Source organism: Alnus glutinosa, chromosome 14, assembly GCF_958979055.1.
Source record: "Alnus glutinosa chromosome 14, dhAlnGlut1.1, whole genome shotgun sequence".
NCBI classification, from domain to species: Eukaryota; Viridiplantae; Streptophyta; class Magnoliopsida; order Fagales; family Betulaceae; genus Alnus; species Alnus glutinosa.
Window position 1 is genome coordinate 2,427,284 of NC_084899.1, and position 25,451 is coordinate 2,452,734.

General features: G+C 37.5%; 3 protein-coding genes across 4 annotated transcripts; 1 reads left to right on the forward strand and 2 right to left on the reverse strand.

Annotated features, from left to right (window-relative positions):
* The first annotated feature begins 1,873 nt into the window (after positions 1 to 1,873).
* On the forward strand, positions 1,874 to 5,665 carry LOC133857588 (glutathione hydrolase 3). Its single transcript, XM_062292855.1, has 7 exons — positions 1,874 to 2,091; positions 2,751 to 3,088; positions 3,328 to 3,846; positions 3,985 to 4,220; positions 4,308 to 4,572; positions 5,012 to 5,149; positions 5,238 to 5,665. The coding sequence occupies exons 1-7, from the start codon at positions 1,962 to 1,964 to the stop codon at positions 5,508 to 5,510; spliced, it is 1,899 nt and encodes a 632-aa protein (XP_062148839.1). The 5' UTR covers positions 1,874 to 1,961; the 3' UTR covers positions 5,511 to 5,665.
* Positions 5,666 to 6,017: 352 nt separating this feature from the next.
* Positions 6,018 to 8,657, reverse strand: LOC133857707 (AP-4 complex subunit sigma). The gene is made up of 4 exons (XM_062293025.1): positions 8,474 to 8,657; positions 6,988 to 7,074; positions 6,456 to 6,524; positions 6,018 to 6,331 (listed from the first exon to the last, which is right to left on the reverse strand). Exons 1-4 carry the CDS (start codon positions 8,612 to 8,614, stop codon positions 6,197 to 6,199), a joined length of 432 nt encoding a protein of 143 aa, XP_062149009.1. The 5' UTR covers positions 8,615 to 8,657; the 3' UTR covers positions 6,018 to 6,196.
* A 2,433-nt stretch (positions 8,658 to 11,090) lies between these two features.
* Positions 11,091 to 21,515, reverse strand: LOC133857639 (ATP-dependent 6-phosphofructokinase 3-like). Of its 2 annotated transcripts, none has more exons than XM_062292923.1 (13): positions 21,299 to 21,515; positions 20,828 to 20,874; positions 20,673 to 20,712; positions 14,990 to 15,052; positions 14,764 to 14,901; positions 13,728 to 13,886; positions 13,553 to 13,606; positions 13,324 to 13,392; positions 12,723 to 12,852; positions 12,103 to 12,338; positions 11,937 to 11,985; positions 11,651 to 11,805; positions 11,091 to 11,470 (listed from the first exon to the last, which is right to left on the reverse strand). In XM_062292923.1, exons 1-13 carry the CDS (start codon positions 21,398 to 21,400, stop codon positions 11,333 to 11,335), a joined length of 1,380 nt encoding a protein of 459 aa, XP_062148907.1. In that variant the 5' UTR covers positions 21,401 to 21,515; the 3' UTR covers positions 11,091 to 11,332. The 2 variants fall into 2 exon arrangements, with proteins under 2 accessions (XP_062148907.1, XP_062148906.1); XM_062292922.1 differs by having other exon boundaries at positions 11,091 to 11,473.
* Between the last annotated feature and the right edge of the window lie 3,936 nt (positions 21,516 to 25,451).

The window sequence follows — 25,451 nt, forward strand, 5'->3', positions numbered from 1 at the left end:
CACCAGATACAACCGCTAAGCCCAAAGTCGAAATCAGTGCCCAAAGGCCAAAGTTAGTGAACTAGAGATAAAGAATTTCTACCCATTAAGCCAGGAAAAATCCGACTTAAAGCAGCTACCAAACGGTAGACTATGATCAAAGACAAGAATTTACATAAAAACAACAAACAGAAAATCCTAGAACACAGCACCGAGAAAAGAAGATCGCCGAAGTTGGCGCGTGTAAAGCATGCATTTTCTCTGGAAACCTCCCTATGATGGACGACTTTCAGGAACATAGATCGACATTCGACACCTTCTGAGACTAGAGAAGCAAGCTGTAATCCACACGCACAAAAACAAAACAGCTAAAGACCCGTACGCACCGAATAGAAGCGAACCGCACAGTCTCATTGAGTACCATCCTGACCGAAAAAGGCCGACGACCGCAACTAGAAGGTCTTGTCGAAGAAAAAATCAGCCGAGAATTATAGATCTAACTTTGAAAACACCTTTATCGGAAATCCACCAACACCAACTGTTCTTCACGGGCCAATACCTAAAATTTTTTGCTTACAACAAGAAACAATAGAAAAACAAAAGAAAAAAAATCAACAACCTCCACCAGTTCAAGCACCGGGAGGATCAAAAGCTCCAACAGCCTTAAAGGTATGGAGAAGAGATCACCCACCTCCCCCCTCCCAGGGCGAACAAAGCTCACAATTTTTCTCTCCTCTCTCTAGAAACTTCATACATACGTTCTCTCTTTTGACAAAGGCAGTCTATGGCTAGCTGTTCTGTCAAATCAATAAAACTCTTTCTAAACAAGTTTCTCATTCTCTTACTGAAAAAAATAAATAAAAATAAAATAAAATTGGCAGACCCGACTATTTAAACTAATTAGTACTTTTCTCCTCTCCATCTTTTTTGGTCTCTTTCGTGATGATTTGGGCAACATAGCTGCATAGCCGGCCTGAATATTCTCTATCACTTGCCACCAACTCATCTGGGATTTTTCGTCCTTTTTTTTTTTTTTTTTTTTTTTTTTTCTGAAAAGACAATTCTTTTTTGGTTTGGATTGATAACTATGTTATTCAACAAGCAGAACTACCTATGGATACTGTTTTTCTTTTCCGGGAATGCTTCGTTTGCAAAAAAAATAATAACGTCATTGCCAACTATATTTGTCTCATTTTTCCTTTTAATTTCTCAAAAACAGAAAATTCTGTTAAGATAAAAACATTAACAATTCAAAATGTAAAATATTCATCAAAATACATAAATTATTTTTACCTTTATATCACATCAAAATACTTTTTCAAATTTTAAACAAAAAAAATTCCCCAAAATTCGCTAGCAAACATACCCTAAAATTCTGGTGTGAATCAGAAAAAAAAATAGAGTCCATAGTTGACTAAAAAAATTAAAAAGAATTTTACCATCTCCTAAAAAGAAAAGAAAAGAAGGTGTTGCCATGAAACAAGCATCAAGAAGGCAAATGAGGCACTCAATAAAGAAAAGGAATCGAAATTGGAGGAAACAATTGACCATTTCTTTCTATTTTGTCGTGAGATCATGCAGGACGTATTTACTATGATTGGGCTTTTTTCACCAAGTAGAAAGAACTAATATTGCCAGCGAAATGGACAAAAAAAAATAAAATCTGCAAGCTCACGTGGCTTCAATTAATTGGTCAGTGAGGAAAAGAACCTGATCCCTGTTGGACTCTGAATTTGGCCTCAAACCTGACCAAGTTGATGCATGACATGCTGTTACCAGATTCGCTCTTCCTAAAAAAGAAAAAGAAAAAGAAAAAGAAAAAAAGAATTGGCGCATGGCACTGTCACCTGACCCTTCATCTTTATTTATATGTATAAATACAAATGAGTTCCAAACCAACGACAAACTCACCAACCACTGTTCTACCAATACAATTTACAACTACCAATCTACCTGTTCTCTCCTCTCTCTCTCTCTCTGTGATGAGGGACAGAGTGATGGGGCAACAGGGCATGGAAGCTCCACTTTTGGGCAATCATGGCTTGGCAGATAACAAAAAGAGGAGTTGGAGCAAGGCTCTGCGGTTCCTTCTTGCATTTCTAACCACTACAAGTCAGTTTCTCTTCTCCCTTCTTCTGGGTTTAATCTAATTAATTTTCTTTCATCTGGGTTTGCCACAATTCCTCTATCTGAGAGAGTTTCGGTGCGTAGATATCCAAGGAAAGTATACACCATGTCCTCTATCCCTTCTTTTGGTCTTAAGATTCCTTGATTGTCACTGCAACGCCAACATGTTTGGCTTTCATTAGAGCTAGTGTTCGTGGCCCTGGCCTTGAACCATTAATTGGCTAGACTCTTTAGCACCATGCATGTTATCTAAGGGGTGGTCAAGAGAAAGAATTTGATCTTGGAGTGGAATCATGGTTTGTATTTGGTATTTCAGGTGATTCAATTTTTGCTCAAAAATGAAATTACCATAATCAGTTCACACCAACCCACAGCTGAATTTGGAGGGATCCAAAGATATATAGTTCAAGTCCCATAAATTTCCATTTTTTTCCCCCCATTTCGGGCTTGAGCCCAAAGTCTGGAATCATACAGTTCATGATAAGTATCTGTTGGGATATGTGGTTCACATTAGAAATTTAGATAATGGTGGCTGTCCTCATATATATGCTATCCTCTCTTATGTTATATTTTCTTGTGTTTTGCCAGTTTATGGTCATAGGAGTGTACTAGAATTAACTATGGGAGTACTGTTTGCGTTTCAGTTGTATGCCTTATTCTCAGTGGCGACTTAAGTTCTTTGGTACTGAGAGGAGGAAACAAGTATGATAAGAGGATTGGTGGCAGTGATGCTGACATTGTTGAGTCAGATAAGGGTGTTGTTGCTGCTGATGATGGTCGATGCTCTGAAATTGGCGCATCCTTTCTTAGGCAGGGTGGGCATGCTGTTGATGCTGCAGTGGCAACCGCATTGTGCGTCGGAGTCGTTAACCCGATGGCTAGTGGGATAGGCGGCGGAGCTTTCATGATTGTCCGGTCTTCCTCAACCTCACAAACCCAAGCTTTTGACATGAGGGAAACTGCCCCCTTAGCTGCTTCACAGGTTCACATTTCTTTCTTTCAGCTAAAATTTTGGACCCCAAGATTGAAGTGAGTCCAATACATAAAAAAGTTCTGGGTTCGTTTGACAACTTTTTAGATACCTTTTTTTTTTTAATTGTGATGTGACGTAAAGATGAAAATAATTTTGAGTGTTTTGTGTTTTAATTTGATTGTTAATGTCTGCTATTTTCTTTCACTATAGTTTATGACAAATTTTGTTTTGCTGCTTGTAAAAAGCAGGATATGTATGAGAACAATCCCCAATCCAAAGCTTTTGGTGCACTTGCAATGGGAGTTCCTGGAGAGATAGCTGGCCTTCATGAAGCTTGGTTGCAACACGGGCGTTTGGCATGGAGGACTTTATTCCAACCTGCCATAAAACTAGCTAAAGAAGGATTTGTGATTGCTCCTTATCTCGGACAGCACATAACTAGGCATGCAAAGCTGATCTTGAACGACGCAGGTTTAAGTCAAGTATTTGCACCAAACGGGAAGTTGTTGCAAGCGGGTAATACATGCTACAATGTGGAGCTTGGCCGCAGCTTAGAGGCTGTGGCAGAGCAGGGGCCTCAAGCTTTCTACGATGGAACTGTTGGTGAGAAGTTAGTGAAGGATGTGAGAGAGGCAGGTGGAATTTTGACAATGGAGGATTTGAGGAATTATAAAGTGGAAGTAAAAGCTGCAATGGCGGCGAATGTGATGGGCTACACAATACTTGGAATGCCACCTCCTTCAAGTGGAACAGTCGGCCTTTCTCTGGTAAATAATATTTTCTTGTCCTCATGTTCTTGTGTAATTAAAGGACTGCAACATCCATTTTCAGAGGATTTCTTTCTTCAATTGTTTGCCAAGCGGTAGAATATGTGTTAATTAACTATTAAACATTGGTAAAAACAGGTTCTAAACATTTTTAACAGCTATGGAAGTTCCAATGCTGCCAATGGAAATCTGGGTGTACATCGCCTGGTTGAAGCACTGAAACACATGTATGCTGTCCGAATGAACTTGGGTGACCCTAATTTTGTTGATGTGAGTAAATATGTATCTGACATGCTCTCGCCATCTTTTGCGAAGCAAATTCAGGAAAAGATACTCGACAACACCACTTTCCCTCCAGAATACTATATGAGCAGGTTTGGTCCGTTTATCTTATTCGCGTAAATTTGATCTTCCCCCTTCCCCATCTGGTTGAAAATACAGTTTTAGCCTATAATTTTCAGGTGGAGTCAGCTGAGAGATCACGGAACCAGTCATTTCTGCATTGTGGACGCAGATAGAAATGCAGTATCAATGACCACTACAGTAAATTTTCCTTTTGGAGCTGGGGTGCTCTCTCCTTCCACTGGGATTGTGCTGAATAATGAGATGGATGACTTCTCAACGCCCACAGAGATTACCCCAGATAAACTCCCTCCTGCTCCAGCAAATTTTATCAAACCAAATAAAAGACCATTATCTTCCATGGCTCCAATCATTGTTACCAAGGTAAAGAAATTAAAACAGCTAAAAATATGTTGTTTCCCTTGAAGCTTTTCTTCTAAAACTGATTGCAGCAAAGTAATCAGTTCTCAATACTACGGCAGTCTGCCCTCTGAGGGCTAAGAGCCTGTTTAAAATTACGTTAAAGAGCTTAAAAAGTTCTTTTAATACATAAAAAGTTGTGCCAAACAAAAATCGGTTTGTTCGATAAAAAAAAAACTTGGAAAGCACTTTTTTGTACCTTTTTGCTCTATAAAAGCCACTTCAAAAGATGTTTTTTCTAAAAAGCTATTTCAAGATTTTTCTATAAACAAAGAGCTCTATTTCCAACGCAATCCCAAACAGGCTCTAAATCCCCTGCCAAAATTGTCATCAAGCAGAGTGCCTTCACCTACATTAGATTGTATCCTTTGCACTTACCTCACTTCGTATCTTACCATGGCAGGATAATCAGCTGGCAGGGGTAGTTGGCGGCAGTGGTGGTATGGAGATAATCCCAGCAGTAATCCAGGTTTTTATTAACCATTTTCTCTTGGGGTTGGAACCATTAGCTGCAGTTCAGAATCCAAGAATCTACCACAAGGTTTCTTACTCGTTTCAATACATAAAACCACAGTATATTCTTTTATAATTCAATAAAAGTGAGCTGACTAAATCTGAATCCTATGCAGCTAATACCAAATGTGGTTTTGTATGAAAACTGGACTGTGATTGATGGCGATCACATTGAGCTTCCAGATGAAAGAAAGCTCTTCTTGAAAGAGAGGGGTCATCAACTGAAGGGCGAGGCAGGGGGGGCAATCACCCAGTTTGTGGTTCAATCCCTCCAAAGCCCCATTAAAATGGGCAGAAAATGTGGAAAATATTCTAATGCCAACATATTCCATGGTACACTCACTGCTGTTAGTGACCCTAGAAAGAACGGGAGGCCTGCGGCCATTTAGTCACCACTTCTCTTTCTGGTTGAAATATTGTGGGGGAGGGAGAGCAGGCCTTCCGTTGAGTGTCTCAAGCTTGGCCTGCAATGCTGTAATGTAAAAATACTAAATATTTTTTATTTTGTAAATATCATTTTCAACTTGGTCTACGACCATTCTTCTGCCTTTGTCTTTACCCACTTGAAGAAAACTGAAACCATCAGATGAATGAGGAATCCATACTAGCCTAATTCTCCGTTTGTTTTAGTGGTTTCAAAACATGTAGTATAAAAATAAAAATAAATTACGTTTTCAAACTGCCATTTTTTTCAAACGTATTGCTAAATGGAACACTAAATGGGATTTTGTTTTAAAAAGCGTGTATGGCTTAAAAGCCAAGCTCAAGCTTAAAATAAGCTTAGTAGTTAGTAGTATTAGAAATAATTTGGATTTGATTGGCAATTTTTTCTTTTTTCTTTTCTTTTTTCTTTTTTTTTTTTAATTTTATCTTACGCGCATTGTACCTTATGGGGATGACAATGGAATCTCAAGCTTTTATATATGTCTGGAGACTTCCACACCTCAGATCATGTGATCAATACAACAGAAAATACAACCAAACACTATCATGAAGAAAATGAAGGATTTTTACGATTTTTTTTAGCTTAATGTACGATAGGCAACAACCCAAGTAAGATGCAAACAGCAAATTTTCATGACGCTTTATCCATCAGCTGTATCGGTGCCAGAATGTTAGGCTTGCTTGTCTCAACAATACACCCGTTCATGACCATTTCCTCCAGCATAAAATGTGCTTTCTCTAAATGGAACATGATGTCTAGCTCACACTGCAAATTTAAGTAGAAAGAAATGGGAAAAACCATATCAACTTCTTCTTTAAAAGGAAAACTGAATTCAGGAGATAGGAAATAACCTAGGATATTGGCCAGAAATAACTGAACTAAGACTTACCACATTGCCAAAATGACGGTCCATGGTTTCAACCAAGAGATGTATGAATTCCAAGATTGCAAGTTCATTCTACAACATAGACAACACGGAAAGGGAATCAATATTGAGAAAGACATCTAGGGAAATGTTTGAAATGAGAAAACTTTCCAATAATGTACTTTAGAGTTTAATGTTGATTTTTGAACACATGAAAAAGCCTTTTAAATGGGGTTATCTTACAACCCTGTGTGTGTGTGTGTGTGTGTGTCTCCCTCCACCTCCTTTTCATGTAGGTTGAAAATGCTACATCCAATCAAAGCATGTCAGTAATACTCTCATCTCATGGAAACTACACCCTTGAAAGTGAGAGGGACATCACTTTAGAAGTCCTATGCAAAATGATCTATTGGTGCAAATTTGTAGGCAAAGAGAAATGTCCAGGGTAGAACCCAGATTCTTTAATTGTCATAATTCACATTGTTTTCTTCTGTGTCCACAAAAGTTTCAAAATGCAAACATCATCTCAACATATGGATTAAACAGAGAAACTTACTTCATCATTGTCAACTCCAACCAGGAAAAAAAGTGATGCATAGCGCCTGTATACAATTTTGTAGTTCCGATGCTCAACAAAAGAACACTGTTAGCATGAAACAAAATGTATCAGCGACAGAAACATAAACATCTGCTGTGACATAATATATATAAAAGTTACTTCAAGAAAGACTTCACTTTACTGAAAGAAAAACAGGTTATCTGATTATCAATAGCAAGCAATATGTTAACATTGTCCAGATACAGATTCTTACTAGAAACTGGAGAGCAGCTAATAGAATGCATAAACAACGAATAAATAACCAAAACAAAACATAACCAGAAGAAAGTAGAAAACTAGAAAGTGCTTGACTAGGCAAGTACTCAACTCCTATACATGATGGTTTTATTCACCTACTCCTAGGCATGGTATTTTTAGGAATGATATGAATCCCTACAGAGCACACAACAAACTACTACTAAATAGTTTGCGTCTAAACAAGACCCACTACACTACCTTCCAAGAAGCAAAATCCAAACATTTTTTCGACAATCATGAACCAAGCATGAGCATTACTGTTCTTTGGATGAGAAGCTGTTTTGGGTAAAATATTGATGATTGATAACTTGAGAAATGGGGGGAAATCATTGCGGGTTATTCTTGCATGTGCAAGAATTTTTTTTTTTTGATAAATAATCTTGCATGTGCAAGAATTCTAGCGAAAAGGTGGACTATCTCCTTTCACATTTCTGTTGTGGCAAGAGAACGGCAATGCCTCGGGACGTGATAGAAGTGTTTATAAGTTGGAAAGGGAGACTAAGACGGCATGAAAAGTTAGATTTGCAGCACACTTACTCCTTGCATTATGAGGAAATTTTGGCAGGAGAGAAATAATCATACTTTGGACAAGGTAGAGATGAATGGGAATTCGCTTAAAATCAATGTTCTTAAGTTCATTGTTTGACAAGTTGCACGCTTTGGGCGGTATACAGAACTATACCTTCTGGGATTTCATTGCTCTTTTGAATTTTCGATTCTAATTTGTTGAGAGGAGGTACCACAATCATCCTGTACATTGATAATTTTACTTTTCTGAATAATAGTTTATTGATTGATAAAAAAAATCATAAAATTCAAGACCAAACGGACATGAAACCACGTCGTTGCCAAGATTTGGCAATTGAACTCTAAACCATTCAAAGGAAGCAGACCCTTCATGCGCCCTTTGAAACCTTTTCACCCTCCTCTCAAATTGGGTACTCGAAATTAATTCCTAATCGATCGGTTAATATAACAACCATGCAGTTCATGTACACGAAATTGAGTTTCCAACACAGACTGAAAGCAAAGAGCTTTACCCGAAAGGTTAGCGATTCAGTACGATCTGGGAAATGATTTGGGTTTGATTAACCCCACTAATTCAATTAACCCAATCTCCCTAACAGACTAAGAAAGAAAATAAAAAAATAAATTTAGAGAGAGAGAGAGAGAGAGAGAGAGAGACCTGTTGCTCAGAACGAGCGAGGCATTTGCGAACGATTTCTCCCTCGAGAGCGCGACGTTCTTCGATTGTGAGGTACTCGTAGTATTGGGCAAGACGGGTCTGTCCCTGCTTGTTCACCATCAAAATGAATCTGATCCCCATTTTCTTCAATCTCAGAGAGAGAGAGAAAGAGAGAGAGGGGGGGGGGGGGGGGGGGGGGGGGAGGGAGGACTAGAGAAAATGAGAAATAGGACGTGTTTGGCTGCTCCTCTTTTGAGAAAATTCAATTTTTTTAAAGTTTTTTTTTTTTTTAATAGGTTTTTAAAGTCATTTTCAGTACACGTAGTTTAAAATTTTACAACGTTCACCAATATTTCATTTGGTATCTTAAATGGTGTTTCGATTAAGGCTACAAAGAAAGATGATCCCTTCCTACAAGAGTTAGATTATGAATGAAATAGAAATAGAAATAGAAATAGTTTCAAGATCTCTCTAAAATCTTTTCTTTATTCCCAACAACGCAATGCTTGTCAATGCTCAACACATTACCTTGCAAAGTTGCAACCTTTTCTTTGATTCACTTGCGAGTTCAGGACGTACGAATCAGGATATTAAGGATTTTCTGTAAATTAGTTGGTGCAATTCAAGCACAACCCCCATGCAAAGAGCAACAGATTATAAGAACAATTAATTACAAAAAAACTAAAAACTTATACCCATTTTCAGCTCTCACCCACGCAATTACTTTTCAAGGCAGTCTCTGTTGTGGTCTGTGGGCTTATAAATAAGGTTGATTGATGACTTTTTGGATGTTGAGGTGAAGCTGATAAGGAGGTTTGGAGGGAAGGAATTTGGCTAAGGGCGTGGCTACCCCCTGAAATTTTTTTTTTTCTTTTTAGATTATTTTTGTCATTGAATGAGACTGACAATTTTTTATAATTTTAAGGAACATTTACTTGATCAACGGTTTGAAGAAATATTGACAATAGTATGGTAATTTAAAAAGAGAATTTTTTTTTTTTTTTTTTGGTTAATCAAAAACTTTTTGTTTCTTTTACTCTTTGAAAAGACCTATGAAATGAAGGTTGAAAGAGATGATCCTCTAAAATATCTTCAAGTTTTGCCAAATCTTTTTTTTTTTTCTCTATTTTCATAATTTAATTTTGGTTTTTAAGAAAAAATTGAGGTAATTTAGGAAAAGATATAGAAAAATGGTTACTTTTCCATTCATTTTAACCTCCAACGCTGACAAAGTGGCATTTTCAATAATAAATAGTTGTTTGATGTATCTATACGGCAATTTTTTAAGTTTGAGCGTAAATAAAAAAGAATAGAAATTTCCTATAAACTTGTACTTAATAAAATTATTTTTTACAACCTATATATAAAAAAGATATTTGTTTTTTTATTACATTTTTTTTATTAATATTATTAAAACAAAAGTATGTAAGAAGCACATGCTATTTAAATAACATGTGATTCTCGCATGCTAAGAGACACATGTCAATTTTATATGTGGGTCGTAAAAAATTTTTTACAAATCAATTTGTAAAAAGTTTCTGTTAAATAAATAAAAAAAAAGAATAATAGTTCATGGGACAACTGTTTTTCCCTCGCTTTAAAGTATAACCAAACCCACAAATACCAAAACTAAGTTATAAAAAAGAGATGCCTCGCTTAATTAGGAGAACTCATTTCTTCCCATGTCAAGATAATCTCGCTCAAGAAGAGATTTTTTTGGTAGCCGGTGCCCGCGAGATTTTCCATTATTCGGTAAAATGAAGCAATTGATTACCTAACAAGTTCAATCCTTTCCTCATGTCTGTTATGAAAGTAAAATTTTACAACATGTAATAGACGTTGTAGTTTGCATTAATTTATTTTAAGAGCAATCATAATTTAATTAAATAAAGATAGTAATAGTTATTTAAGTAAAAAAAAAATGTAATTATTTGTAACACTACGGTGTAGAAGTTATTTAGTAGTTTATTTGTATTAAGAGTTTATCTTAAAAGTAGAAGTAGGAGTTCATCTCCTATTTTATGTCTTTGTAATTTTCTTATTTATATGCGTCAGTAATTAAGAAAAAGTAAGCAGAATTAATTTCAAGCCTTTTCTTGTGTTTGAAAATATTTAGGTTTAATCCTAATTTAATTATCGTGTTGCGTGTTCGATAAGAGTAATGTTTGCTGCACAACATTCAAAGCTGACGTAGAATTAAAAATGAGGTGGTTTTTAAAATCAACTTTTGATCAAAATTTAACAGTGATCAATCACACACCCAATAGTGATTTCAAAAGCCACATCATTTTTAAATGGACTTCTAGCATTTATTAAAAATTTCCGCACAACATTACACACTTTGTAAAAAAATTGAAAATAATTTCTATGTCACCTTTGTTGTGCAAAGTTTGTACAAAATGTTGTGCAGCAAACACTAGACGTTCTATAAACCATTCACGTAACAGTAACAATGTACATGTCAAGCAAGGATTGGATTTGAATCACAATGTCGTCGTCATCATCGGCAGACAGACACAGCGAACTCCATTCGGACATGATTTCCAAGCTAGGAAGCGTTTAGGTCTACAATAATACAAATCACCAGCAGCAGCATACGAAATTCCTTAAAAATCAATGGTTTAAGCAAATCATATTATTAGCATATCTAAATTTTGATCAAGTGGGATAACATTTCCACACAAATCCCATGGAATTGGAAGGCCAAATATCACTTGCAACAGAATAAGAGTGGGCAGGAACAGCTCCTAATCTTTTAACTGTAGGCTACAACAATGGCAGTAACCATACACAGAATTACATATGGCTGACTTCTTTCTTCACGGCATTGTTATCCGAATCTTTCTCCTCGTCCAAAATCTAGGTTGGTGGTTCTTCCTCTCTCTTGTCTTCAACAATAACATCTTTAGCGCTCAAGAAGCTCGGCTGATTCGTCGAAGACAGAACCCTAGCCCACATTCTCTCAGTTATCACAACCTTTTTCTCTCTCTCAATAATCCGCTGGAGACCAACAATCCAGTGTTAGGAGAAAATAAACAGTTACTGACATGAAAAGAATGTTGCAGTGCTATAATATTCGACAGGTTTTTAGATTTTATTGTTCTCTTAATGGAGTTGGTGTAATAATCAAATTAGAAGTTACCAGAATGGGAAACAATCATCAAAGGGCACACTCACATAGAAGGGTATATAAGACTGTCTTCCATTGACAGGTCCAACTGTAAAACCCGTATAACCTGCCATTACTCCATGAACAGCACTTTGAGCAAGAAGTGTACAATATACATTGTCAGAGGCATTGCTTGGAACAGCTCGGATCATATAAGTAGGATCTGCCAAACAAGCAACACTTGATTATAATAGGATAGAGTATTCTATATATATGTGTGTGTGTGTATGTGTGTGTATTACTGATCTATACAGCATACGCAACACAATACGTATATCAGAACATATTACTAACCTCCATATCTGAGGTTCACGACCATCTTATTTGGTAAGGAAAAATGATCCTGTAAAAACAGTAATATCAAATTAATCAGGGTGAAGATAAACAATAATATCCAGGAAAAAAAAAAAAAAAACCATACGTGACATTAAGGGAAGACCATTCACTCTAGCATCCACACCTTAATTTTCTGCGATATCCATAGCCCAGCATCTTGGATGTTTCCTGAAGCATCCAGCTTATCCATAGAAAGAACGGTCTCAGCAATCATGACAAGAACAAAGTGCCCATTTTCTGTGAGTCGTTTCTCTATGTATTCGAAAAGTCCACCTGGACCTTCAAGATAAAAGGGTGACTCAGGAATCAAGCAACAGTCCACATCTCGGCCAGCAAGAGTAGCATACATCGCAAGAAACCCTGCACCAAAGCAATGTAAAGTTAGCAGAGTCACATCACATGACATCGGAAACACATTGGGTCATTAATTCTGTCAAGAAAGAGAAATACACACTTCAAGTACAGGCAAGGACACCAGGGAAGAGTAGACCGAGAGTCCCAATCACTTTTTATTTTATGCTCAAAAGTATTTTAAAATCTTGCAATTTACCATCTTAATCAATGTGTAGTAACAAAAATTAATAAACCCATACACATAATTGCATTGAACTTTGACAAATTGAATAGGAATATTAAAACTAAAATAAGACCAAATTAAACCCTAAAGATTGGTGGACGTGAAGACTACTCTAATTACGTAGATTAACAGATTTTTTTTTTTTTGATAAGTTACCTAGAACTTACCACAGTAGCGACCCATCAACTTCACAACCCCAATACCATTCTCAACACTTGCAGCTTCAACACGTGCTGCATTAATAGCACGCTGAGCCTCCTCAACAGCAGTGTCAAAGCCGAAGGACTTGTCAATAACCTGTATAAGCAAGAAATAGCATGCAGTCAAAACAAAGTGTTCAGATAATCAAGCATTATATTTAGAGTAATGTTTCTTGCATAACTCTTGTACAACTTTTACACAACTCTAACAACTTTTTTTTAAGATCAACTATTGAATATTTAGGGCCCACATATAGGAAAACAAACCCAATGGTTGATCATAAAAAATAATAATAATAATAATAATAAGAAGAAGGGATTTGATTTTTACACTACACAATCACAATAACTGCACAACAACTCCTCACATGAGGGTGGGCCCCAATGTGTGAGGCCCACCCTCATGTGAGGGATTGTTGTACAGTTATTGTATTAGTGTTGTAAATCTAACATTTTCCTAATAATAATTAGAGTTGTACAAAAATTGTATAAGAGTTGTGCAAAAAAAACATTACTCTTATATTTGATAGTGATAGTCCAGTAGGTAGGGAACACCCAAGAGACATACTGGAATGTCGTTATCAATGGTTTTGGGGATTCCAGCGACTGCAACTTTGAGACCACGCCTTCTGATTTCCTGCATGAGTTAACAATAACTTGCATATGGTAATGGCAATCAGTTTTCTACACATTTCAATAGATAAGACACCTTCGCCTTTTCTTTTTTTTTTGGGGGGGGGGGGGGGCCTTGAACAATAGGACATTTATCAATTAGCATTTCTAAAAACATTAAATACCTCGAATATGAATGAGGCCCCTCTTTGAGTTCCATCTCCTCCAATAATATAAACCTGAAATCCAGAGGATTATGAATCTAATGCCCATGAATTGAGAGGATGGTCTTGGTCAGGATAAATGCATATAACAAAATCTTAAGTGATGAACAAACTGGACTAAAGACAATGTAAATACCTGGTTTATCCCCCGATCTTGAATGCTGTCAACTATCTTTGAGGTATCATGGCCACCACGTGATGTCCCAATGAAGGTTCCACCACGTTTATGGATATCATTCACAACCTTAGGGGTTAAAGTAATTGTATTTCTAGCAGAGAAACCCCTATATCCTCCCTAAGGATTCTGCCAACTTCATTAATTGTTGATTCCAACAAATTATCCAGTACAAAATAAACTGATACAAAATTCAAATGCTTCGAAACTTACGCTCTCAACAACTAAGGCAAAATGAAAGAAAGGGGAAAAAGTAAAGAACTAGCAATTGACATGATTTCCAAATTCAAATGTCTTCCAGGCCAGGGAAGGCATTAAAGTCAAATGGGAAAGGAGTAGGCCACCACATTTTTGTCCATTCAACGTTTTTTTATGGTTCTTATTTATCTATTTGTTTTTGGTTAGGAAAATCAGCAAGTTAACCCAGATGGCAAAGATGCGCTACACCAGCAGGGCATTACATCGACCTGTGCCATTAATGTCCCAATGAATTTTTAAAACTTGACCGTCTTTAACAAATATTCTGGTTCCTGTCCACTTTCTAGATATTACATGCTTATGAGTGTACCGTGATTGATTATATTTTAGTGCAAAAAAGCCATCAGGTCCACTAAGAGAGAACAATGAAAATAATTCTTGCATTAGCAGTTCTGCCAGTTCCCTTAGCATTACGTATGCCTAAACACCCTTTTAGAAAGGAAAAAAGAAAGCCCTACATACTTGGCTAAATGAAAAGATGCATAATGCTCAATTTTTAATCAAGGAAAGCATAGGTGTTTCGGATTTCGTTTTTATTCTTGTGAATGCAAACTACACGGAAGGTATTTATTTAACCTATCCTCCGGGATGTTCCCATTCTGAGTGATCACAAATTCTTTCCATTACTTCTCTCCTCTCCTCCTCAGTGCGTGACAGTTGGTTTTCTTCTTTCTCTGTTTTGTTGGGGGGAAGGGGGTTTCAATGAGATATAGGAGTAGAGATTTTAATAATCACTTACATCAATGCCCAGAACTTTCTTTACGCCATACATATGGTACAAGCCACATACAATCTCCCTGATCACTGTGTTGAGTCCAGGACAAGTACCCCCACATGTCACAATACAAGCAAGAACATCATCTGGCTCAAAATACACCTGAACAACATATAACAGCATGCATAAATGACAAGCATATGGTTCTCCATTAATTCAACCCACTCATGAAAGCACCCAAAATACATACCCTTTGACGGGGTCCAGCACGTCGAAAATGTATACCTCTTGGACTATCTTTGTGAACTACAATCTACAACAGCAAAAGAGCCAAAAAAGAAAAAGAAAAAAATGCATGAAATTCAAATCCAGACTTCTAGTTCATCAAAAAAGTGTAGTAATCAAAGATGCATTCTACAACAATTGCCTTCCCACGCATTCGGATCAGAGGGAACCCACACCTCAGCCTACAGTAAGATCCTCTCCAATCCCTTATAGTGTAGGGGCATTTTTGTCCCAAAAAAAAGTAAAAAGACAAAAATACCCCTAAATTATAATGAACCGGAAAGGATCCGTGTCCCACTGCCTTTTGGGATGCATGCACCTACTTATAAGAGCAGTAACCATTAGGAAAGGGGAGGTGTTAGAAAAATACCAAGCGCACACCAAGTGAACACTCCCTTGATGTTTTTTAAACATTTCTCATGAGGAAAACTCCTTTCCTACCAGCTACCCATACCCATAAAGTAGTAGCATAGGTGATCCAACCACACATGCCTTCTTCATGTCAATTTTACTCTCAATAATAAACTACGAAGTCAAGAACATAATCAATTGCATTATCTCTCCTCTGTTAGTGAACCTCCTCCAACCAGCAGCTCCACATCATCAGCAGACGCTCAAGACTACTCTTCATCACGTGTTATCTCCAACGGCATACCACAAGACACGGTCATATCCAGTTATCCTTAGTTATCATTCAAACTTAGATTAGGTGGTTTTTACTTTCAAATGTACAGTATTAGAGTTCAACATAAACTCTTGTAACACCTCTATATATACAACATTTACATTTAGGTTTTGATTAAGTTAATCAAACCTATTCCCTCAAAAGTCTTTCATGGTATCAGAGCCAATCTAGGCTAACCCCTTTATATATATTTTTTTTTTCCCGTATCCAATGGCCTCTTCTTCTGTTTTTAATGTTTCTGCACTTCCGACTCCTACCCAGCTCATCAAACTGACTGACACCACCTATCTTCTATGGACTTCTCAATTGGTTCCAATTTTGAAAACGCATGATCTCATGGACATTGTGGACGGTTCAACGCCCTGCCCCCCAGAATTCTTGACCGATGCTGAAGGCAAGATGGTTTCCAACCCGGCATACTCTGTCTGGGTCAAAACTGATCAATACATTTTAAGTTGGATTACTCTCAATCTCTCTGAATCCGTGTTGTCTACTGTTTATGGACTGCACACTTCCCGGCAGGTATGGCTCTCTTTGGCCACTCAATATGCCTCTGAATCCAAGACGCGTATTTCTCAATTGAAGCGTAAACTTCAAACATTACATCAAGGTTCCAAAACCTGTGCTGCTTATCTTCAGCTTGCCAAATAATATGCCGATCAACTTGCTGCTATTGGCCAACCTGTTCCTGATGAGGAGTTTATCTCCTATGTTATGAGTGGTTTAAACCATTCTTTCAACTCATTTGTTACTGTCATTATGATTTCCACCCGCAAAACTTCTATGACTTTTGCAGATTTTCGTGATGAACTGTTGAACCATGAACTTCTGCTCAATCAACAGACTGCACCGTCTGCCAACAGTCCTTTTGCTCTTATGGCTCAGAAACCAGGAGATAGCAATCTCTCTGGCTTTCCCTCTGGCCCCAGACCTCACTCTGGCCCCAGACCTCACTCTGGCTCCAGATCTTTTCGGCCTCACTATCCTCAGAAGTATCCTCCGCGGTACAACAATGCTCGACCTCCAATGGGATTGTCTTCGTTTCCCAGGAGTCCATATACCTCAACTCGTCCTGCTGGATTATCAGGACCTCCTCCAAATGGCTCCTCTGGCCCTGGTATTTTTAGCCGTCCACCTTGCCAAATCTGTGGAAAAACAAGTCATCAGGCATTGGACTGTTTCCACAGAATGGATTCTGCTTATTAGGGTCGCCATCCTCCTACACAACTGGCTGCCATGGTTGCTCAGCATAACACAGTTCTTGAAGATCAGCAGTGGTTTGCTGACAGTGGGGCTAATGCACATATCACAAATGAGCTCGAAACTTTGGCAATCCAAGAGCCATTCCAGGGTCCTGATTCAGTAGCAGTGGGGAATGGAGATGGTCTAGCCATTGCCAATACTGGTTCATCTACTCTTCTTTCAACTACTTCTCCATATTTCACTCCTCCTTTTAAACTTAAAAACATTTTACATTGCCCTGCAGCTTCCACCAATTTACTGTCCATTCAAAAATTTTGCAAAGATAATGCTTGTTTCTTTATTCTAACTGATTCTCATTTCTATGTGAAGGACAATCAGACTTGGGCGACTCTGCTGGAAGGCAGGAGTGAAAATGGCTTGTATCTGTTGCGGTTTCAGAAGTCTCTCTTCAAACACAACTGCTGTTTTACTGCTTTCTTAGGTTTAAAGACCACACCTTTTGTGTGTCACTCTAGATTAGGTCACTCATCCTTTGCCACAGTGTCCACTGTAATCAAATCTCATCACCTACCTGTTCTAACAGGTGATTTATCTAATAAAAAGTTATTTTGTGATTCTTGTCAACTTGGTAAAGGAAAGACATTACCATTTTCATCTTCCACTCGTGTTTCTTGTGCTCCTTTAGAACTCATACATTCGGATCTTTGGACATCTCCAGTGGTCTCTTTAAGTGGATGCAAATATTATATTATCTTTGTAGATTATTTTTCCCGCTACACTTGGTTTTATCCTCTGCAAGCTAAATCAGATGTTTATCAATGTTTTGTCAAATACAAGGTTTTAGTTGAAAACCAATTTTCTTGCAAAATTAAGAGCCTTCAATCTGATGGTGGGGGTGAATATACCTCCCATCAGTTTCAAAATTTTTTGTCTCAACATGGTATTCTCCATCGAAAGTCATGTCCATACACATCTCAACAAAACGGCCTCGCAGAAAGAAAACTAAGACATCTTCTAGAGACTGGTTTGACTCTCCTTGCTCACTCAGGTCTTTCCAACAAATTTTGGGTTGATGCTTTCCTTACTTCTACTTATCTTATCAATCGGCTTCCCACTGTGGTCTTACAAAATATCTCTCCTTTTCAAAAGTTGTTCAATACTCCTCCAAATTACAAATCTCTAAGGGTCTTTGGCTGTAAATGTTTCCCCTTACTTCGTCCCTATACAACACATAAATTGGAATTTAGATTAAAATCCTGCGTATTTTTAGGATATAGTAATGCTGGCTATAGGTGTCTAGATATTGCCACTGATAGAGTTTATCTCTCTAGGAATGTTGTGTTTGATGAGACCTGTTTTCCTGCAAAGGATCATGCCAAGCAGCACCTGTCTTCTAAGCTCAATGCCTCTACTGATGTGTCCTTTCTCATGCCTCCAAGCATTACACCAATACTGTCAAGTTCGACTTCCCCTCCTCAACCAGCAGCTCTTCCTTTGATCTCCCCAGCACCACTTTCAGCTCCATCTCCACATGCCTTTACTGATTCTTCGTTGGACTCCAATGAGGTATCTCCCCAATCACTCATTACATCTCCTATTTCACGTGACCCCTCTCCTTCTGTCCAGCTTGAATCTGCTACAGCATTACCCGACTTTGCCATTGTGTCTAATCCTGTTCCTCTACCTGATCCCCTACCTATTCCTGCTCACCCTTCTTCTAATTCTTCTCAACCCCATCACAATATGGTCACAAGATCCCAAACCGGCTCCCTGAAACCTAAACCATTTTCAGATTTCCAACTTTTCTACACATCCAAGCATCCCCCTGTTGCTCTTCATACATCCCTATCTCTAGTTGAACCTACTTGTTACACTAAAGCTGCTACTGATCCTCGTTGGAGAACTGCTATGGCTCATGAATTTGATGCACTTATGACCAATGGCACTTGGACTCTCTGTCCTAGACCTTTGCACACCAATGTCATTAGGAATAAATGGGTTTACAAGATCAAACAACATGCAGATGGCTCTATTGAACGATTCAAAGCACGCTTAGTTGCTAAGGGATTTGATCAAAAATGTGGACTGGATTACACTGAAACCTTCAGCCCTGTCATCAAAACAGCCACTATTCGAATTGTGTTAGCTCTTGCAGTTCAGTTTAATTGGGAGATTAGACAATTGGATGTCTCCAATGCGTTCTTACATGGCACATTGCTAGAGGAAGTTTTTATGGAACAACCTCAGGGTTTCCAAGATAAAGAGCAACCAGATTCTGTCTGCAAACTACATAAGGCCATTTATGGTCTCAAACAAGCACCAAGAGCATGGTTTACATGTCTCTCGGCTGCGCTGCTTAGTCATGGATTTCGGGCTTCTCTTGTTGATACTTCTCTATTTATTTTCCTGCATGGTGATATTCAAATTTTCATCTTGATTTATGTAGATGACATCATTATCACTGGTACTCACAGCAAGGTTATTTCATCAATTATCTCCAAGCTTCAATTGCAATTTCCTCTTAAAGATTTGGGTCCTCTCCATTTCTTCCTAGGTGTACAGGCCACCTTCTCCTCAAATGGACTTCATTTATGCCAGACAAAGTACATTTCAGATCTCTTACACAGGACTTGGATGCTTGGTGCTAAGCCCTCCAAATCCCCGTGTTCCTCAGGTGCCAAACTATCAAAATTTGATGGTGAGATTCTGCCAGAGCCATCTGAATATCGTCATGTGGTTGGTGCCTTACAGTATTGTACTCTTACTAGACCTGAGATAGCATTCTCTGTTAATCAGCTGTGTCAGCACATGCACTCTCCATCTTCTACACACTGGACTGCTGCTAAGAGGGTTCTTAGATACCTCAAAGCTACACCCTCACATGGTCTTTTCTACTCCAAAGGACCTCTGCAACTCCAAGCTTTTTGTGACTCCGATTGGGTTGGTAGCCCGGATGACCACCGCTCAACATCAGGATTTTGTGTTTTTCTTGGTAATTGTTTAATCTCATGGTCAGCCAAGAAGCAACCGGTTGTCTCTCGTTCTAGTACAGAGGCAGAATACCGTTCAATGGCCATAGCAACCGTGGAACTTTATTGGTTAAGAATGCTTTTCAAAGACTTGTCAATACCACTTCTTCATGCTCCAATTCTCTGGTGTGACAATGTGAGTGCATTAGCCTTGGCGTCAAATCCCGTATATCATGCTAGGACAAAGCATATAGAAGTCGACTATCACTTTGTCCGAGAGAAAGTCATCAATGGGGATATTTTGATTAAGTTCATCTCAACCCTTGATCAAATAGCGGATATATTTACAAAGGGCCTTTCAACAACTCGGTTCACGTTACTAAAGTCCAAGCTTTTGGTTGATTCTCCTCCCATAAGCTTGCAGGGAACTGTTAGTGAACCTCCTCCAACCAGCAGCTCCACATCATCAGCAGACGCTCAAGACTACTCTTCATCACGTGTTATCTCCAACAGCATACCACAAGACACGGTCATATCCAGTTATCCTTAGTTATCATTCAAACTTAGATTAGGTGGTTTTTACTTTCAAATGTACAGTATTAGAGTTCAACATAAACTCTTGTAACACCTCTATATATACAACATTTACATTTAGGTTTTGATTAAGTTAATCAAACCTATTCCCTCAAAAGTCTTTCATCCTCTTTCCTGATAATCACAAGCTTATATACAAAATAAAGCCCTTCTGTTTTTCTCAGGAATAAGAAAATAAGTTTGAAGAGAACACTAACCTGCTGAGCAACAGTGTCGTCCACATTGACAAAATACTGCCTGAAAATACAATAGTAGTATCTCAATGAACCATCAATTCTAACCAACATTACCAAAAGGCAAGAACAGCAAATTTCATCAATCCATCGAAGCGCGTGGGCGAAGGTGAACTCACTTGACACCCGAGTATGCAGGATTGTCTTGCAACGGACTCGGATAGTTCTGTCAGGAAAATCAAAATGCTAAATATATATATAAACTCATCAAAATCACATGTAGGTATGTTTGGGAACAATAATAAAATAAGATTTTATCACACTTTTCTCAGGAAATGAAACTATCCAAATATATTTTTTAACCTTATTTATCTCGAAATTTGTGCACTAAATTATAGTTAAATTCAGATTTAAAAAATTCAACACCCAATCAAATTCTAAATAATTTCACGAACAAAAAAAATCTATTAAAATTTGGCTAAGCTGAGCTGAGTTCCTCGATTCTCGGAACTCCAAAGTTACTGAAAGCTTTCTTTTCCTTCATTTTCGCTTTCTCATCCGCCAAACGGAAGATTAGTCAACAAATTTAAGAGAAGAGATAATAATTTAATTGAATGATGGATTATGTACTCCAGGAAACGACGACGTACAGGGAGATCAGGAATATAATCAGACAAATGAGGAACGTCTTCGAGAACATAACCGGCCGAACCTGTCACGACCTTCCGCTTAAAACCGTTGGAGGCTTCCATCACGACCGGCGAATACCCGTTTCTCGGACCCGAGACGATTGGACGAGCATGAACGGAGTCCACCAATGGGAAAGGTGTTCTGAGCCATGGGCGGTCGTTGACGGGGGTCAAGCTCTTTTTCTAAAGCTGAAGAAAAATTGCTTAAAAATATTAAGAATATAACTAATGAGATAAATAAACAATTCAATAAAATTTAATTATTATTCAAAACATATAAATGTAATTTATAACTTATTTTGATACGTTTAACGTATTTAGAATATGAGTAGAGTTTAATAAAATTATTGTTGTTCTCTATATATAATTTCAAGTATATATATATATATATATATATATATATATTTTATATAATTAAAATATGTAACAAAAACTACATATATTCATAAATAATTAATTATTAAAAATAGCAATTTAGATATTAAAAAAATTAATTTAAATGAGCTTAATTAATGTAAAGTTTTGTTTATATATCTGAAATTTTTTAAGAAATAGTGGGAAGAAATTTTTTAAGAAATATTCGCAAATGAGGCTTAGAAAATAAAATTATGTTTCACAATTTGGCAAATCAGTGTTAAAGTTGGCGTCACTTTTCAGAGTTTGCCAATTTGGAAATTCATAGTAAAAGTTGCAATTAAAAAACCAATTGTTGACTCTGATTGACCAGAATAGAATCTTATCTCTAGTGTTTTTTTTTTCTTTTCTTTTTTTTGCGCTCGAGTACATTGTAAAGAAACCAAAAGAAAAAAATAGAAAAATTTATAAAATAAAGAAAGTGGAGAGGAAGACTTTTCCAAAACGTGGAGGAAAGGATGTGGATAGGGAGAAAATGATGGGAATGCAGTCAGAATAAATTTTGATTGTGACCCAATTTACCACATGATGAGTATAGAAGTTTACACTTTGGGTTACATAACTAGCTTTCTAGCTAACTGTTTGTGGGATGGTGGAGTGAATGATGGAGATGGTGGAAGCAATTTGCCAATCAATTGTAATTACTAGCTGAAGTGCCACTGTGACATTGAGAGAATCACCCTCTAAGATAAAAGAGGAAAACTCTAACGAAACTGCCAAATGAGCAGCCAGAAGAGCAGCAGTAGCCTCACCATGAATAACAGAGCAAGGTGAGTTAATAATGGAGATATATTTGATTATAGAACCAGTAGAGTCTCTACAAACTGCAGTTTGAGCAAAAAAAGAAGCTCTGATAATAGTATCATAATTTATCTCAAAATAAGGAGGGGAAGGACTCTTCCAGACTTCAGGAGTTTTATTATATTTGGTTTTCCACGCTGAAAAGTGATCACATGCTGTCTTGTTAATAGTAGTTAATATGAGAAGAGCATTTGGGATAATGTCATCATGATAAGCTTTATTCCTGGTAAACCAAAGGTAGTCACAAGCAACAACAGCAAATATTTGGAACCTATGAGTCTCTGCTGGAGGAGCTCCAAGCATACGGTGTGGATGAAGAATAATAAGGAGCCAATCTGTCATGTTGGTAACATTTAAAGCAATTGTATCCAAAAGCCAAAAAGATTGGTGCCAAACCACATGTGCAATGAGACAAGTGAAAAAGAGATGAGAAAGAGAGTTTGTAGGATAGGACCAAAGGGAGCAACTGGTGTCTAATAGAAAAGAAATGATGGATTGATAAATTCGAAATTTGGTGGGAATAATATTTCAAACCATCTTTGAAATACAAAGTTTTAAACGATGGTTTAGCTTAAGTTTCCATAGAGCTTTCCAACAAAATTTAGAGAGAGGTGAGGGTGTGGAATGAGAGAAAAAGCTAATGAAGTGATGTGTGGTAACATTTCAAAAAAGAGAAATAAAACTACCTATCTAGAGCATTTTCTAATGTCTTTTTTTAATTATTATTATTATTATTATCAGGGTTAAATACATTTTTAGTCCTTGAGTTTTGACAACTTTATTTTTTAGTCATTGAGTTTCAATTCGCATCACAGATGATACATCAATTTTGGAAAATGACCAAATTAGTACCTCGGTTAACTTCTCTGTCTAAAAACTAACGGTCCGCCACGTGTCAACCTCAGAAGTTGACATGTGGCACTATATAAAAAAATTAAAAATAAAAAATCTTTAAAAATCAATTAAAAAATTTAAAAAAAGAATTGAAAAAACTAAAAAAAAAAAAAAGGGGTGGAAAAGAGTTGTGATAGAATTGTGGAAAAGAGTTGTGGATTTAGCATTTTCTTTTTTTAATTGAACGAGGGTCAAGAAAATCAGTCTGTCAACCGTACGGCATTCGGGAAAAGCGTGATTTTACTGTAGCAGTCCATATGGAAAAAATAAATAAAAAAATTGGAAACCCTTATTTCTGTCTTTTCCACTTTATTCGTACGGAACCTTCTTTATCCGAACGTGAAAATAATTAAGCAACTTTTTCAGTGGGTTAAAAGACTTTTAAATATATATTCAGCTACTTTCTGACACATGAGCTAATTTAATAGGAAAAATCCTTTATATATATATATATAATTGTTGAGAGGAAAATAAAATCGTATTTTTCAAATGAGTCGGGGTGAGCAGGAACCGCTCGTATCCGTGAAACCGACCTGACCCGGTCCGATTCGAACCGACCCGTGAAGAACGGATATAATGCATTGTTTTAAAATTGCGGATCTTGGATCACATAATTCATAATTTTTGAGGCGGGTTGCGGTATTAATATTTTTTCCACCCGCATAATCACCCCGCCTCGCATTCCCTCTTTACTCAGTTTTTCAGATTTCCCCCAAAAAAACCCCAAGACTAAGAGTCACGACTCATGACTCACAACAAGAAACCCTCAAACCAGAGCGGCGCATCCCATCCATTTGAAGATCAAGCGTGATTCACAGATTCTTTTCAATTCCGGTCAATTATTTAATTTTTTATACAATTTAGGGTTTGAAATCAAATAGGTTCTTCACTCTTTAAAACTGTGACCGTCGGTCATCACTCATCTTCAACCCAATTTGTGCATCGACTCCTATGTACTGAAGAAATCTTCGCTCTTCAACTTTCACCGCTAGCCGTTGGGTATAAGTAGTTCAATCTCTCTCTCAATCTCTCAAAAACAACTCCTTTTCAAAACTATATTCTCTAATCTCTACTCATGAAAAGGCTGAATCTACGGAAGCCAAGCCAACCTAATTTTCAGGAAAAGCCTGCCGCCGAGTCTGTCAAGCCAACCTGATTTCAAGGACAAGCCTGCTGCCAAGTCAATCGGATTTCAAGGAAAAGTTTGCTGCAAGTCGGGCCTATTTTCCCCTAGACCATGCGCAGCCTGCAACGTCTCTTTTCAAGAAATATCTTTGCTAAATGTTGTTGTATTTAGCCATCTTAGATTAAAGGTGTTTTGTTTTGTTTGCTATAAATCAAATACTGAATATGAAGTCCGTAAGACATTTTCACTGCAAAATCAATTTAAGTTGTCTTCTTAATAAGGCACACGTTCCCTTTTCTTCTCAAGGCTTGTTCTAGAATTTTCTCGCTTGGGTTGTGCAAACAGGTTCATACCCTTGTTGTGAAATTTGGGTTGGATTTGGATTTGCATGTGGTTAATGGATTGGTGAGGGGTTACTCTGTTTCGAGTAGTTTAGGGATGCCTAGATGGTGTTTGAGGAATATCCTGAGAGGAATTGAGTATTTGGACCCATAAAGTTTTTTGGGCCCATAAAATTTTTTGGTTTAAAAAAAAAACAACAAAAAGAATACCCAAACCCGCATAACTCGCCCCCTATCCGTGCTAAATGCGGCCCATCGGATTGACCAATCACTATGCGGGTTGCAGATCCCGATTTTCAAACCCATTCATTGCGAGGCGAATTGTAGAAAACATGTAAATCCGGCTCAATCCAGCCCACGCCTACCCCTACAAATGATTAGTAAATAAGATATAAATAGAATCAAGTATGGAAGTGAAGGATGTGTAGCCATATGCCCAAAGGTTTCTCAAGTCGGCACAGATTTCCAAAAAAGAGAGAACAGATTTAAAGTCGCGCAGCTTTCAGACAGGCTTGGCAATTCGGGTCCACGAGTCGGG

What these genes read in the sequence shown, in the direction of transcription:
- LOC133857588 (XM_062292855.1), top strand. Translation starts at nt 1,962, where the DNA reads ATGAGGGACAGAGTGATGGGGCAACAGGGCATGGAAGCTCCACTTTTG. An exon ending in TGCATTTCTAACCACTACAA is followed by an intron (nt 2,092 to 2,750) that starts GTCAGTTTCTCT and finishes TTTGCGTTTCAG; the next exon opens with TTGTATGCCTTATTCTCAGT. An exon ending in CCCCCTTAGCTGCTTCACAG is followed by an intron (nt 3,089 to 3,327) that starts GTTCACATTTCT and finishes TGTAAAAAGCAG; the next exon opens with GATATGTATGAGAACAATCC.
- LOC133857707 (XM_062293025.1), bottom strand. Translation starts at nt 8,614, where the DNA reads ATGGGGATCAGATTCATTTTGATGGTGAACAAGCAGGGACAGACCCGT. An exon ending in TCGCTCGTTCTGAGCAACAG is followed by an intron (nt 7,075 to 8,473) that starts GTCTCTCTCTCT and finishes TCATGCTAACAG; the next exon opens with TGTTCTTTTGTTGAGCATCG. An exon ending in TTGGAGTTGACAATGATGAA is followed by an intron (nt 6,525 to 6,987) that starts GTAAGTTTCTCT and finishes TCTATGTTGTAG; the next exon opens with AATGAACTTGCAATCTTGGA.
- LOC133857639 (XM_062292922.1), bottom strand. Translation starts at nt 21,400, where the DNA reads ATGGAAGCCTCCAACGGTTTTAAGCGGAAGGTCGTGACAGGTTCGGCC. An exon ending in AGAAAGTTCTGGGCATTGAT is followed by an intron (nt 13,887 to 14,763) that starts GTAAGTGATTAT and finishes CAGAATCCTTAG; the next exon opens with GGAGGATATAGGGGTTTCTC. An exon ending in AGTCTTATATACCCTTCTAT is followed by an intron (nt 11,474 to 11,650) that starts GTGAGTGTGCCC and finishes GTTGGTCTCCAG; the next exon opens with CGGATTATTGAGAGAGAGAA.